Below are 15995 nucleotides of genomic sequence, written 5' to 3' on the forward strand. Positions count from 1 at the left end.
TTTGTGTATATATTAATCTATGAGCAAATGGCTTAAAAGTTCTGAATTTTATGTCTTGATTTGAAACTTAGATTGTTATGATGAGTTTAGTATGTTTTACCTTTAAGTTTTAAAAATTGGAAACAAATCAGCATGAATATGGATATTCAGTCAAAATTGCCAATTTAATCAGGCTATGAAATTTATTTTCTATATTGTGTTGTCATCTAGCCTTAGAATAATAACACCGAGTTTCATTAACTGAGAAGTAAAAACTAGAAAATGAAATGTAAACCAGTGAACTGTGAAAATGATAATATATTCACGTATACACTGTTGAAAATGATTTTGCATTCTCTGCTAATGCAGATGTGATGTGATGGGGTCATTGAGGTGGAATTATTTATTTAAAGGGCTTTTTAAAGACCTTGAGCATAGATGATCTTCATACATTTAATGAACAAGGTTTTTAGTAATATTTTCTTAGGATCACTGAGTTTTAGTACAGGCAGACCTTGGAGATACTGTGGGTTCAGTTCCACACCACGGCAATAAAGCGAGTAGCACAACGTTTTTGGCTTCCCAGTGCATATAAAAGTTATGTTTACACCATGCTGTAGTCTACTAAGTGTGCAATGATAGCATTATGTCTAAAAAAAATGCTGCACATGTCTTAATTAAAAAATATTTTATCGCTATAAAATGCTATCATCCGAGCCCTCAGTGAGTTGTAATCTTTTTGCTGGTGGAGAGTCTTGCCTCAGTGGTTATGGCGGCTGACTGATCAGAGTGGTGGTTGCCGAAGGCTGGGGTGGCTGTGGCACTTTCTTAAAATGAAACAATGAAGGTTGCTGCATTGACTGACTCTTCCTTTCATGGACAACTTCTCTGTAGCATGTGATACTGTTCAATAGCATTTTACCAACAGTAGAACTTCTTTCAAAATTGGAGTCAGTCCTCTCAAACCCTACCTCTGCTTTGTCAACTAAGTTTATGTCATATTCTAAATACTTTGTTGTCATTTCAACAGCCTTTACAGCAGGAATAGATTCCATCTCAAGAAATCACTTTCTTTGCTCATCCATGAGAAGGAACTTTTCATCCAGTCAAGTTTTTTCATCAGATTGCAGCTATTCAGTCAGTCCTCAGGCTCTTTTAATTCTAGTTCTCTTGCCATTTCCACTACATTTGCAGTTACTTCCTCCACTGGAGTCTTTGAACCCCTCACAGTCATTCACGAGGGTTGGAATCAGTTTTTTCCGAAGTCCTGTTAATGTTCATATTTTGACCTCTTTTTATGAATCCCAGTTGTTCTTAGTGGCATCTAGAACGGTGAATCCTTTCCAGAAGGTTTTCAACTTACTTTGCCCAGATCCATCAGAGGAACCACTATCTATGGCAGCTATAGCCTTACAAAATGTATTTCTTATATAAATAAGACTTGAAAGTCTGATTACTCCTTGATCCATAGGCTGCAGAATGGATGTGTTTTAGCAGACATGAAAATGACATTTACCCCCCCCCCCAACTCAGCCCCTCTTAGGGGCCTCTACCCAGAGGTGGGGTGTAAGACCAGGCCTGATTGTATTAGAATTTGTTTTGTAATAAAAACCTTCTTTTAGTGGTGAAAAAAAAAATGACATTTATCTCATTTTACATCTTCATCAGAGCTCTTGAGTGGGTGACCAGGTGCATTGCCCATGAGCAGTAATATTTTGAAAGGAATCTTTTTTTTCCCCCCTGAGCAGTGGGCTTAAAATATTTAGTAAACCATATTATAAAAAGATGTGCTGTTGTTTAGACTTTGTTGTTTCACTTATAGAGCACAGGCAGCATAGATTTATCAAAATTCTTAAGGGCCCTAGGACTTTTAGAATGATAAATGAGCACTGTTTCGCTTAAAGTCACCAGCTGCCTTATTAACCCCTAGCAAGAGAGTCAGCCTGTCTTTGGAAGCTTTGAAGCCAGGCATTGACTTCTCTCTAGCCAGGAAAGTCCTAGATGGCAGCTTCTTGCAGTAGAGAGCTGTTTTGTCTAGTTGAAAATCGGTTGTTTAGTGACTTGTCCTTCATTAATGATCTTAGCTGGATCTTCTGGGTAACTTGCTGCAGCTTCTACATCAGCACTTGCTGCTTCACCTTACACTGTTATGGAGACGGCTTCTTTCCTTAAATCTCATGAACCAACCTCTCCTAGCCTCAAAGTTTTCTTCTGCAGCCTCTTTCCCTCTCTCAGCCTTCACAGAAGTAATGCGAATTAGGGCCTTGCTCTGGGTTAGGCTTTGGCCTACGGGAATGCTGTGGCTGATTTGATCTAACCAGGCCACTAAAACTTTCTCCATATTAGCAATAAGACTGTTTTGCTTTCTCAGCATTCACGTGTTCACTGGCATACCACTTTTAATTTTCTTCAAGAACTTTTCCTTTGCATTCACAGCGTGGCTGACTGTTTAGCACAAGAGGCCTAGCTTTCAGCTTGTCGCGGCTTTTGACAGGCTTTCCTCACTAAGCTTAAGCATTTCTAGCTTTTGACTTAAAGTGAGAGATGTGCAACCCTTCCTTTCACTTGCACAGGTAGAGGCCATTGTAGAGTTGTTAATTGGCCTAATTTCAATATTGTTGTGTCCCAGGGAAGAGGGAGGCCTGGGGAGAGGGAGAGAGACAGGAACAGCCGGTCAATGGAGTAGTCAGAACACACACATTTATTTATTTATTTTTAAAAGACTTTTATTAAAATATAGCTAACATACATAGATGGGAGAGGGTTGGGGGCACACACATTTATTAAGTTCACCATCTTATATGTGCAGGGTTCGTGGTGCCCCCCAAACCGTTAAAATAGTAACATCAAAAATCACTGACCACAGACCAACGTGACAAATATAATAATAATGACAAAGTTTGAAGTATTAGGAGAATTACCAAAATGTGACACAGAGCCACGAAGTGAGCAAATGCTGTTGGAAAAACGGTGCCAATAAACTTGCTCCACGCAGCATTCCCACAAACCGTCAGTTTGTAAAAAATATGCAATGTCTGAAAATTGCAATAAAGTGAAGCTCAATTAAACAAGCTACATCTGGGCTTGGATGGACTCTGACGTTTCCTTAGTCTGAATCGTGGGCCAGCACACTTTATCTTAAAGTACTAGATACTAATTATTGTAGCGTTATGGGTCTGTCAACTTCTCAACTCTGCTGTTTAGCACAAAAGCAGCCGTAGACTATACATGAAGGAATGCGTGTAGCTGTGTTCCGGCAATATTTATTTACAAAGTCAGGTAGCTGGCTTGCAGGCTGTATTTTGCTGACTCCGATCTCAGCCCCCTTATTTTATACATAACATAGGCAAGAGAGCTTATTAACTTAATCAAGTAGACACAACTAGCTGGTGTTGGCACCACTATCAGACATTTAGTTTTTCATATCACAAGTCTTATATGTAGGCTAATGCTCTGACTCAAAAAAAAAAAAAGGAAAAAAAAGCATGTTTCTTACATTGTATTCAGCCAAAAAATTCTGACTAATTGGTTTTACCACCACAACTATTCATTTCATTTAAAGCACTATTTTCTAGAGAAGTATATTGTTTTTATCTTCTATACAAAATAGAAAAGATAAAATCTTCCTATGTATGAAAGTTAATTGAATATTTCCTTTCTTGTTTAGAATGTGTATTAAAATGTTATGATCATTTCTGTTATTTAAAAATGAAAGATATATAAAAAAAAATCTGTGCCCGCTGGGATAGCCTGAAATTAGGCATAATTTATTAACTTAAAAAAATTCAAAGATGATTAAATAAAATCAGAGCAAAATAAAATACTGTCTTAAGATGTTTTAATATCTTCTGGACTTAATTTTATTTTATTAGAATTGATTTTCAAAGATTCCTCTTACTCAGTTGAAAGATGCTGAGATGTGCCAGTCAAAACATGTTTAAGGGATTTTGGTATCCAGTAAGAGTAGCTTTTGTTAAAGGAGAAGTCTGGACAGAAACAAAACCAAAAATGTTTCATTCAGAGGAAAGAAAAATATAATTGTAATCTCAAAAATTTTTTCCACTTTCAACATCACCATGTGACATTAAATATACAGCTGACTCTTGAACTATGTGGGGGTTGGGGGCACTGACTGCCCACACAGTGGAAAATCTGAATATAAACTTTGCCAATAACATAAACAGTTGATTAACACATATTTTCATATATATTTTGTATGATATGATATATATATAAATGTATGAATAATATTTTTTTTCTTGCAATAAAGTAAGCTGGAGAAAAAATGTTTATTAAGAAAGTCATAAGGAAGAGAAAATACATTTAGAGTATTTATTGAAAAAACTCCATGTATAAGTGGACCTATGCAGTTCAAATTGTGTTGTTCAATGGCCAGCTGTATAAAAAAGCATAGACCTGTCCCTAAAACACACACATTTCCTGCTTCCTGTAATGGCAAATATGGGGCAAGGGAACTGCAGGATGTCCAACTTTTATTGTGTTTATAGGGGAAGATTGGGCCTTTAAATCTTCTTATTATTTACACTGAAAAGTATTCTAGTTAAACTTTAATTTTCAATAAAATTAATGTCAATAAAGATAGATAATTTATTGTCTGAAATGTATTTTGAAATTCATAACTATTTGCCATGGACAGACATGAGACTAGTGTAACGATTCAGCAAGAGGTGAGGAGGAAGACCTAAGGAGCAGAAAGAAAAGAGGGAAACTATAAAGTAAAATCCATTGAATTTTGTAATTTTTTAAGTTGAAGGAGCCTTTAATGAAACAAGACTTCTGGCTTTGGAGAATGGATAGATGGTGATGTGTAGTGGTGAGTCCTAGAACACTGGTGGTACTAGGTGGAGACTTGGGGACAGGAGAAATGTTTGAGATACCTATGGAAGATCTAAGTGGATATTTTCTATGTAGAAATCTAAAGTTTTAGGGGAAGATTAATACTAGAGATAGGTATTTGAGATCGTTAGCATATAGATAGTAACTGGAGCCACAGGATTCAATGAAATCATCCAGGAAACCTTGTCAAGTGCAGATGGAAGAGGTCAAAGCCAGAACCTGGGAGAACACCAGAAAAAAAATTTGTTTTGTTTTGTTTTGTTTGATGGTTGTTTATTGATACACTCCAAGAGCAGCAATAAAGAATTTTCAAGCAGCTTTAGCACATCATAAGATATTTAATATAAATTCTCTAGGACACAGAGGACTCCAATAAAAATTGGTATGAAAGCAGAGATTCCTGGCCAGTTCCCAGCACTGTGGATTGGGAAAGAAATATAATAGCCTGCCTCTGCTCTTCTCCAGGGACTGACTCATGGAATAGTCTTTCCCTTTCCAGCCTAACGGCCAGATGGTAAAATATTACCTAAGTAATCCATGTCTGTTTGGAATCAAGTAGTGAAGAAAGGAGCTCCTCATCTAGAAATAGTGATTTTGTGGTTAACTGAAAACAAAGCCCTCCTTTTCTGATTATTTAGTTTGGGGAATGAAGTATATTGAGAGAAAGGTGTGAGAGTTGCTCTAACATAAAAATGAAACCACTGACAAGCTCAAAACAGTCGCATAGCCTCTGGAAAGACTGAAGTGGTGAGAGATACTCCTTTATACCATAGTTCAGTCGAGTCTTGCAAGTTCATCTAGCTTTTGCCATTGTTCCACTTAATCAGAAAGAGACAAGTCAAGTTGCCAGTTCTTTTTCAATCTCTTATTCAAAGTATACATGGGCATTATCATTCTGGAAGCCCTATCCTAGGTTTTGGGATTTTCTCCATAGAGTTTGAGAGATTACTCAAGTCTCCAAGCAATTTTACCACTTGCAAAAAGGATGCATTGAAATTTGAAAGAATAATTAGATGTGCATGAAATATGAAATCTAATGTATGCCTGTGTACAACTGAAAGAACTTGTACTGTTTCGGGAACCTAAAACAGCTTACTAGTTAAATGCATTTGCTCCTGAACTCATGGCACAGCCCCTGCATTAATGATGCAGATGGCTGTAGGGACTTATGGTTAGGGCTGTGCTGAATGCCTGCAGGACATCCTCGTGCCTGTGACTACTGAGGAATTGGATAGACCCAGATCTGAAGCCCAGAGATAAACATAAGCTGGAGATAAAATTGTGAGAAATCACCTATGGATGGCAGTTAAAACATGACATTAGCCAGTTACCTATGACATGTATATATTTGAGAAAGCCCTGATTTGAATATAATGGGTTGTTGGAAAAGTCATGACGCATTTTTGCAACGAAAAACATAGAAAAAATACATCATGACTTTTCCGACAACCCAATATAACCCTGGACAAAATGAGCAGTAAAGAGACAGATAGAGGAAGATCCCAGAAGGAGACCAGGTCACTCCTGTCAGCTCTTCTATATCTGAGAAGACAAGGGAGTCAATTTAAAAGAACAGGAGTGGTCAAAAGTGTCCATTGCAGCTGGGAAAGCTATTAAGATAAGGCCTGAAGAGTCTCCATTGGTTGATGCTGAATGGTCAGCTTAGGGCAAGTGTTGGAAGCACTGTCACATGATTTATTCTGTGCCCAAGCCAGAGGGTGCAACCATGCTCAGGGTGGCAGCAGATGTTAGTAACCATCTTAAAGAGATATGAAAAGGAATTCTTTCGTTGGATAACTTCGGAATTCTTTTGGAAAGCTAAGATTCTGCTATGCTAGCTAGTATCAAGGTTGCCCAACTTTGAATAATTGGCAATAGGGCTTGAATAGCAGGATTTTTTACTCTACGTTAGGGTCCTTAATAGTTAGAAATGATAACATCTTAAAGTTTGATACTTTGAATTGTTATACAAGCTATTTTAGATGCCCATAGCAACACACAACCTTTCCTATGCACGTGCTCAGCCAAAGCAGCAGTGTGCATATAACCTATACTCATCAGGTTAGCATTTCACTTTGCTTTTTGACTCTTAATTTACACTAAACATTAATGTGAGAAGTTTTGATAATAACCCATGAACTTCATCCTTTTTAAAAGGTAGTGTAGCTCTCTTCCTGTAGTGTAACCATAGCAACTGACAAGGAACAGAGAAAGAAAGCTTTCGCACATGCTGTGCTAATTAATCCTATCCTACCTCTTTCCGTCAGCTGGAGGATGCAGTTTAATAAATTTTTCATGAGCAAGCATGTTTTGATGCATGAACGGTTGTAAATACATAGCAATATCTTTACCAAAAATATTTATTAAAAAATAGTTATATATTCCTACTTCAAAATGCACTTTTTTAATGTTTATTTTTTGAGTCATTGTTTTAATAATTTGCTCCCTCCCTGACAAGTTTTGGGATTTACTTATTTTTTTAACTGAACAGGAGTATTTGTAGGGTGAAAACCTTTTGTTTATCAATATACAGGACACTTTCCACAAGAAACTGTTTTAATTGACTTTATTAAAATGAGATGAGTTTTTCTCAAGCGATGCAGCAGAATGTAGGTTAAAATACAATAACAGTCATCAATATATGGCACATTTACATGCAGCCTATTTTAAGAAACTGTTTTAACACATTGAAGAGTTAGACATGGAACACTCATTTTCAGTGTTGATTTGGGAAGTTATATGGTTCATGTGACTAGAGTTTGGGCAGTCCTTGACCTATACATGTGAGAAGGAGGAAAATAATGTAGACAGAGCCTTTTCTATTTACATTTTCCAGAAATATTTAACTAGTTTTATAAGCTTATATACTGAGGGAACATTATTGACCTGAAATCACATATAAATATTTAGATTTATTCTATTTCTAAGTCATTTAGAGATCCTATTCTCCCTTTAAAACTGGGAATATCATGATTGTCTCTAACTAGCCTGGTCTTCGGAGCTGTCAAAGAAAATCTCAGATGTTTTCATTCTCCTATCCCTCTGGCCCCAATTTCTGTCAACAGGGCCTCAGGAAAAGCAAGGGAATCCAGCCTGAATGTTTTGGGCACCCATTTGACTTGACAACAGCATATGGAATGAGTCAGCCTATTTCAGGACTTGTGCTTAGCTCTTTGGTTCTGTATAGAAACGTGCTCACTTGAGGAACTAAACCATTTTTTTTTTTAATTTTATTTGGGAATAGCCATGGTCATTGGTTACACATTGCTTTCATGCTACTATGGTACAGTTGACTCTTTTAAGTAGGATGCAGCTCACAGTGGCCCATGTGGGGATCCAAGCAGCAACCTTGGTGTTATTAGCACCGCACTCTAACCACCTGAGCTAACCACTTATCCCATGGAGCTAAAACTTTTGACAGGATTACTAAATTGTGGAAACACTACCATCCTGTTATCCTATCTGTTGTTCAGTTTTGCCTGAATTGAGGCAGCAAGAAACCTTGTGGAGAAAAGGTGAAAGGGATTAAGAAGTACAAATTGCCAGTTATAAAAATAGTCGTGGGTGTATATCTGAAACTAATTTTTCTAAAAAGTGAATTAAGAAGACATTAGAAAAGTAAATTGGAAAAAAGATAGTTATGGGGATGTAAAGTACAGCATAGAGGATATAGTGAATAATATTGTAATAACTATGGTGTCAGGTGGGTACTAGACTTATTGGGGTGATCACTTCATAAGGTATATAAGTGTCTAATGACTATGTTGTACACCCGAAACTAATATAATATTGTATGTCAGCTATGATTGAAAATAAAGTAAAAAGAAAAAGAAAAGAAGTAGAGGTTGTTATGGGAACCTGTTATCAAAAATATTCTATTTATATACAGAAAAGTTGGAGACCACATGTGTATGTATGTTTGCCTGTGTATAATCTGTACATTTTAATATGGAATACTTATAAATTTACCAATTTATAATATGCCATGATATTATTATAAAAACTTGCTGTAGAGAAAATTGTGTTACTGTAACCATAGTTGAATTAATTAGAAATCCTTTGTCCCACCAGCTATCTTATTAATTTTAACATTTACATAGAATATAGTAAAGGGAATACTAGGTGTCTAATAAGCAGGAGAAAAGTCATGTTCCTAAAGACTGCATAAAAATGTAAACAATCAGAATATTAAAATGAATATGTTATAGTAAAATATTGTAAAAATGTTATATGTGCTTTGAGCATTACAGTAGTAATTACTTTACACTTTTCATTGCTGGACATACCCAGATAGAAAGCTACCACACAGATTGTTTTTATTTTTAAAAAGTAACATCTGTAGATTTTGTGATTTTCTTTTTTAAGGAATTATATAGTCATTTTAGAAAATTTGGAAAAAATATATTTTCTGTCATTCTTTTTTCTATGCATAAGTATTTATGGTCAAACTGCCATACATTATCACTTAACATATTATTGTGACCATTTTCCCAGTTTTAAAAAATTCTTAGAAAATATTTCAGTTTATTTAACTATTCCATTATAATTGTTTATTTAGGTAGCTTTCAAATGAGCTTCCTGAACATGGAAGTTCAGTATTTGAACCATAAGAAGTTTTAGGAAAACCCTTGAGGAAAGTGTTGTAGTCTCTTCATTCAGATTCACAATATGCATTAGAAAAACTAAGGACATTGAGAGAAGTCTTGCTGTATGAAGACCTGTTTAACTTTTTAAACCATCTTTTCTCAAAATTATGTGCCCTTGGAATGCTTTCTAATAACATTTGTAACCCTCAGAACTAGAGCTTGGTGAAACATTCTTTGGAAAGTTCGGGAGATTTCTAAGCTTCTTTGTCATATCTAATCATTTATGAATCATTTGTTTACTCTCCCAGGATTTTATTAGATGCATGATGCTTTATAATATAAATGACTTATTGGTTTTTAGCATGTATTTGAAGCAAGTAGACCAACAATATGCTGTCCCCAACCTTTCTAGTAACCTTGACATTGTGTTCGTGATTCTGTATTACAATATCATGCTTGACCTTTTAAAACTGTGAACATTCAAATTTAAATTCCCTTGTTCCGTTAATGCCTATTAAAATTCTTTATGTTTCATGTAACCCACAGGTCTTGCAAGAGCAAAATCTGTCCCTAGCCACACGTACTCCAATGAAGTGGTTACCTTATGGTACAGACCTCCAGATGTCCTCCTGGGCTCGACAGAATATTCCACCTGCCTTGACATGTGGTGAGAAATGGAAGCTTTGCTCTAGCTAATCTGTCTGTGGTGCTTCATCTCGGTCAAGCTTAGACAAACATCCTAACAGTCTGAATGAAGATTAATGGCAGAGGGGTGTTTGCCTGTGTGTGGCAATCATGGTGGATTTTTTAAAAACTTGATTGGGAATATTCCCTAATCAGAGACTGCTTTGCAGATGGGGTCTGATAATGGCTCTTGATGGACGGGGGCAGAGACATTTTTCTAACTGTCAGTACAGTGATTTTTCTCCCTAAGGGTTTTAATTTGTGGCTTTATTTTATAACAAGAAGCACATATCTCCAAGCAGCACTATGAGTTGGAAGCAGTAGGGAACGTATTTAAATTCAGAACAAAGTTCCGATAAGTGATCTGAAAATTTTGTTCTAATTATCAGGCACTAAATTTGGTGCAGTATACCCCTGAAAACCATTGGTACCAATTATCCAAAATGAAATAAAACATTTTTTTAATGTCACAATAAGTTTAATTTCAATAGAGTTTCCGTTTCCCATGATGGTTTAGCAAAACTTAAAAATCTATCATAGGAGACCCAATGACTGGTGAGATTGAATGCATAACTATTATTAATGATAAAGCATGATGAGTTCCCAGGTCAGTGTGATCTAAATCAAATAATCAAATAAGGGAATAATCTGATTTTTAGCACTCAGGACGGGCTTACTAGTGACTGTTGAAAGTGTCCTTTATTAATAGAAAACTCCCTTTTCTAGATTCACAGTTGTGTTCAAAGCAAAACAGCTCACATAGCACGTTGTGATTTCATAGCAGGAATCATTGTCTGTGAATAACTATGCACCCATATACAGAATTCAGCTACGTGTTCATATCAAGTTTATGACCTCAGTAAACTTCAGCATGTGTTGTGTATCTTGCTGCCATATACTTACTTCACAGCTCTGCCCTCAGTAATCTTGGCTTTTAGCAAATTAGGCTGTGATGAGGCTTGGCTACTTCCCTGATGTTTGTGATCCAAATATTTTATGGTGAGAAAACAATCAAGTTCCTTGTGATACAGGGCGTAGTGTAGATTTTCTTAATTTAGGTTCCAGAAACCAACCCCGGTAGGAATGGGATTTCGGGATCTTTGAAACCACTGAAAATATATGCAGTATTTTGTGTACACATGGATATATTTATTTTTATGGGGTGTAGATCTGTAGCTTTCAATAGAGCTATAAAAGAATCTGGGTCATGAAACAGCCTCAGATCTATTGCCATAAATTTTGTAATGCCTTATAACAAATCTAATGCCATCATTGTAGTTCAGGTTCCAAAACACTGAGAATAAAGATGACCATCTATCACTGAGGAGCTGAGCTAATCCATATTTTCATCCCATATCCTGGCTTTTTTGTTTGTTTTGGACATTTTTTTACACAGAATTTTTATTTTCCAAGACTAGGCAAGGGCTTAGGCAGAATAGATATTTTGATCATTAATTGTAATGGAGGAAAAAAATGGAAATAAAGGTCAGAGACTGCATCAGGACATCAGTTTCTTTCTCACTTCCTTCCTCCTTCCTGCCTTACAGTTGCGAGTAGGCCATACGAATAGTCATTACTTAATATTCTTGAGTTATAGAGTGCTGTTCTCGATACTTTGAACATGGAAATTCTGGGTTGTCTTTCATTGAGGTCAGTTAAGGACTCTGCTAATAGAACATAGTTTGGAAATATTTGTGGCTTGGAGCCAGTTTTGTCTTAGTGCTTGGCAGTTCAGTGAAGACTCTGCTCTCATAATCGGGAGTCGCTGTTTTTATACAGTAGTGGCGAATTTTTCCCAAACCTTTATAGTGTACAAAGAACCACATGGATTGTGACTTGTTAATAAGTCTGTTTCTGATATATATAGTATTCGATTTCCTGTCTCTGCCCCCACCCTTTTTTACTTTCATGTGCACTCATTTTCTTAAGGAGACAGGTTTGGACGCTTTCTGCCAATTTTCTTTAAACAGAGACATAATGAAGCATAAAAAGAAAACTGTTCTTTAAGTGGAAGGGAGGAAGATTGATACAAAATAGTAGACCCCAAATGCCCTTTTGTCTGCATGCCAAATTATTCATTGGCAAAAATAAACAGTAAATGTGTTACGTGTGGGCAGTTCCCCTGCTTACGGGCTCTTCATCTTCCAGCCCTAGCATCTGAGTTGTGTCTGTGCTGTCCTGTCATCCTGAATGTGATTTCATTCCAAGCCATTTGCTAAGAGCCATTTTGTTATTACACTATAAGTCAGGTAAGATGTATGTATTTTTCCAGTTAGTGAGAAGTTCACAGGGCACTGATTTTTGCATAATCGATGACATCGATGGTGGGTATTCAAAGACCTGGAAATGGGACTATAATTGAGTTAGGCTCAGCTGCACCAAAGAGAAGTGCAAATATTAACCCATGGACAATAGCAGGGAGGCAGGTGGCAATGGTTTCAGGCTATTTTTACAGTTCATTTACCATCCTGGGGCAGTAGGGTAGTAACTAAAAACTAACGATCCCTACATAGTGTTACATTTTCCAGTTTTCTGTTTAAATAGCCACGGGCAATAAAAATATTAATGAAGACACATATGTATTAACACTGGCAGCAGGTGATGGAAATCAGAGCTCACTGTGTTATGATTTACTGCTCTAGGTCTCCAGCACCGGGGTGTGTTCGAATATACTGTGTGCTTTGAGCACTCATTAAGAAAGTTAGTTTTTGATACCTTTGTCTCCCTCTGTGCACAAAGCTTTAGGCGGAGAACTCAACTTGGACATTGTCTCATGTATAACTTCTCTTAATCCTTGGATTTTGTAGCTGTTTTAAAGTTGAGGCACAGGAAATCATCTTTAAGCTTCTAAACCAAAAAGGCTTACCCAGTGCTGAAAACCACATTAAATTAAGAGAAGTGCAAATATGAAAAGCACCTTATCTGTGTAGTTCCTTCCTTGTCAGGGAGTTCTCTTCTAGCTGTCAAGGTCATTGTTCTAATAAGCTTTATATTGTTTTCCAGAAGTTCCTATGGTATGTTTAGACCGGTATTTGTTTTCTAAAGTGGAAGGTCACTTGGGATTATTTTAAGGGATTAATTTTTAACATAAGGTGACTAAGTTATCTGTAACTAATAAATAATTATCTCATCAAGATCACAGTGCTTTTGGGGGAGCCCCAATATTTATTAGCCCTACTTGTGGTATCAATTACATTGCTCCCCAACATGATGTGTGAAGAATGATAGCGTGTCAGTCTCTTCCTTTCATCATCTGTTTAAAAGCTAATTAACATATTAACTATGCTTGTCAAAATGTGGGGCAAATCATTTATAAATAAGCCTGTCAAATGTAATGAGATTGCATATTAAATCAACCTTTTCTCTGTTACATCTCTGATTTAAGATTAAAATTAATTTATTTAACTTTGTAGCAGCTGGGTGCTTAGGAAAAAATTTCCATACCAGTCTTGATATATAGAAAAAAATGTCTGCATCAAAATGGATTTTGCATATATTAGAAAAGAAATTGCCTATTTATGGAGTATTATAAGGCCTTTTAGCATTGCTTTTTATTAAGTAAGCCTAATCACCATACATATTGGCAACATCCAGAGTTCTGTCATCATCCTTAATAACTTCTCTTGAACCAGTGAAATTTATGCAATAAAATAAGGTTTCTGAGGACTCGGGTTTGTTTACCAGTATTTTAAGAGAGAGAATCATAAATGAATCCTAAGACCCGAAAATAAATTTGTTCTGTGTGAGGTCCTGACTTTAGTAATTGAGTAATAATAGCGGTAAAAATAGAGTCTTAAGTAGTAGTAATAATAGCAACAATAGCAGATACTTTTATTGAACATGGCCTGTACTCTAAACTCTCTAATGCATTTTAATTACTTACCTACTGTACGATGATACGATAGAAGGAAATAAAACCCAGGAAGACTAATTAGGATAGTGAAGGTCACACAGTCAGAGCCAGCATTCAAACTCAGGGCTAACCTACTCCAAAGCCCTTTCCTTTACAACATATTATAGACTCTCTTAAGATGATTTATAAGCAATTAGCTTTTATTTTACTAGTAAAGTGATTCCAAAACACAAATACTGTACAGTTCCTGTTTTGTAATTTAGGTTACGCTCTGAGTTATCTTGGATCCTTTGCATGCTCCAGGTAGAGTGGATGGCTTTCACTGTCACTCAGCAGCCTTAAACACTGCCTTTCTCCCCTCACATCAATATTCTGTATTATGTAGTTTTAGTCACGGAGGAGTTTCTTTGAAATAAACTTAACACGAATCACTGAATAGAGTACGCTTTCATGGGACTAATAGCTATGCGGGCATGTATTTTCCCAACTCCTCCTAACCATTACTCATTTACCACTTCTGCTAAAATGAATGAATCCATTTAAAAAAGAATGCTAATAAGAATGAGTATTTGAGTTCACGAGCTACATAAAGTCATCTATCTGTCAACACTATTTACACATTTTCTAATTAATCAGATCATAAGACCAAGGAAGATTTGCATTAGTCGCTGTCAAAAGTAACAACTGTTTAACCACTCTGGAGAGCTGCTCAAATAATACGGGATCCACGTGACTTGTTGGTGTAGCCAGTGACAACTGTACATAACAAAAGATCTGGAGACAGTCTGAAGCGCATCTATGTAGTTGAAAGCTGAGCTGATGGTGGCAGCCATGGTTTCTGAGCCCATTTCCACTACTAAAGTCCCTTAAAACGAGGATGACCTTATAGTGTATCATTCATACGAGGATACCCTTGAGAGTTAATAATAATGCTACCAGGAAGTAGGTGTAAAGCGGGGATTTAACTGTAATATGTGGTCATCTTTTTTCAGAAAGCACAAGAGCAATAACTTGTTCAATACTAGTAGTCAGAAGAGATTTAATGCATTTGAGGGCTTACTTCACACCCAAGGACTTGCTGGCTACAAACTCAGATTCCTTGTGGAAAGCTTCTGTAACATTGCTTAGTGATGAATTGCCTCCAAAAGTGCAATTCACTAATGTTAGATTATTATGACATTATAGAGCCAGTGTGCTGAATTTAGTGATGGCTTTGGAGTGCTGAAGGGAACCAGTTCTATTTTTCTATCAAAACCTTAGCATGGTTATGATTTTTACATCCCTTGTTTATCAATGTGCATTTGTGAGAGAAAGAATGTATGTGTGTTTTCAGTGGATATGTTTGGTCATTTATTAGTGATAAGTTAGCGGAATAATATGTAAAATGAGGCATTGTATGTAGTCTTAACTACCAAATATTTTTTAAAATAAAAATTTCCCTATATTTACGAATGTGGCAAAGTAATTGGCTACCCACAAACTGACTTTTGGATGATTTTTAAAAAGCCGATCACAATGACTAAGTTTCATGATATTTTGATAGCCCTTAGTATACTCAGCTGCTTCACTGGTTTGTGAGAATAGCAAGAGATGGCTGTCTGTGAAATTCTTTAAGAAATATAAGATTCCGCAAATGTGGAGAAGAGTATTCTTATCAGTACGTAGTATAACATTCAGCTAAGCTAAATATATTGCATTTCTGTTGGAGTACAGGCATAACCTTGGAGATATTGCAGGTTCGGTTCCAGACCACTGCAATAAAGCAAGTATTGCAATAATGCGAGTTGTAATCTGTTTGCTGGTGGTAGGCCTTGCCTTCAATTTGTACAAAATGGAACATCTTTAAAGCGTAATAAAATGAAAGGCAACAAAATGAGGTATGCCTATTTAGCATCCAAGATTGCTTTAGGGTATATTGAAGAAATGGAAGCTGTTTTATTTGGTGTTATGGAAATGAACATACTGTTATGTCTAGAGAATTAAGAGAAATTTTGGCCTGAGATGTTCTCATCTTACGTGTGTGTGTGTGTGTGTGT

The 15995-nt window shown here is 36.3% G+C and overlaps 1 protein-coding gene across 1 annotated transcript in view; it reads left to right on the plus strand.

Annotated features, from left to right (window-relative positions):
• CDK14 (cyclin dependent kinase 14) overlaps window positions 1–15995 on the plus strand; it is a 504392-nt gene that overhangs the window by 244244 nt on the left and 244153 nt on the right. The window contains exon 8 of the mRNA XM_019666203.1: window positions 9969–10089. Coding sequence (XP_019521748.1) covers window positions 9969–10089 — 121 coding nt within the window. The remainder of the gene's footprint in view (window positions 1–9968; window positions 10090–15995) is intronic.

This window comes from Hipposideros armiger, unplaced genomic scaffold (assembly GCF_001890085.2).
Source record: "Hipposideros armiger isolate ML-2016 unplaced genomic scaffold, ASM189008v1 scaffold_465, whole genome shotgun sequence".
Lineage (NCBI taxonomy): Eukaryota > Metazoa > Chordata > Mammalia > Chiroptera > Hipposideridae > Hipposideros > Hipposideros armiger.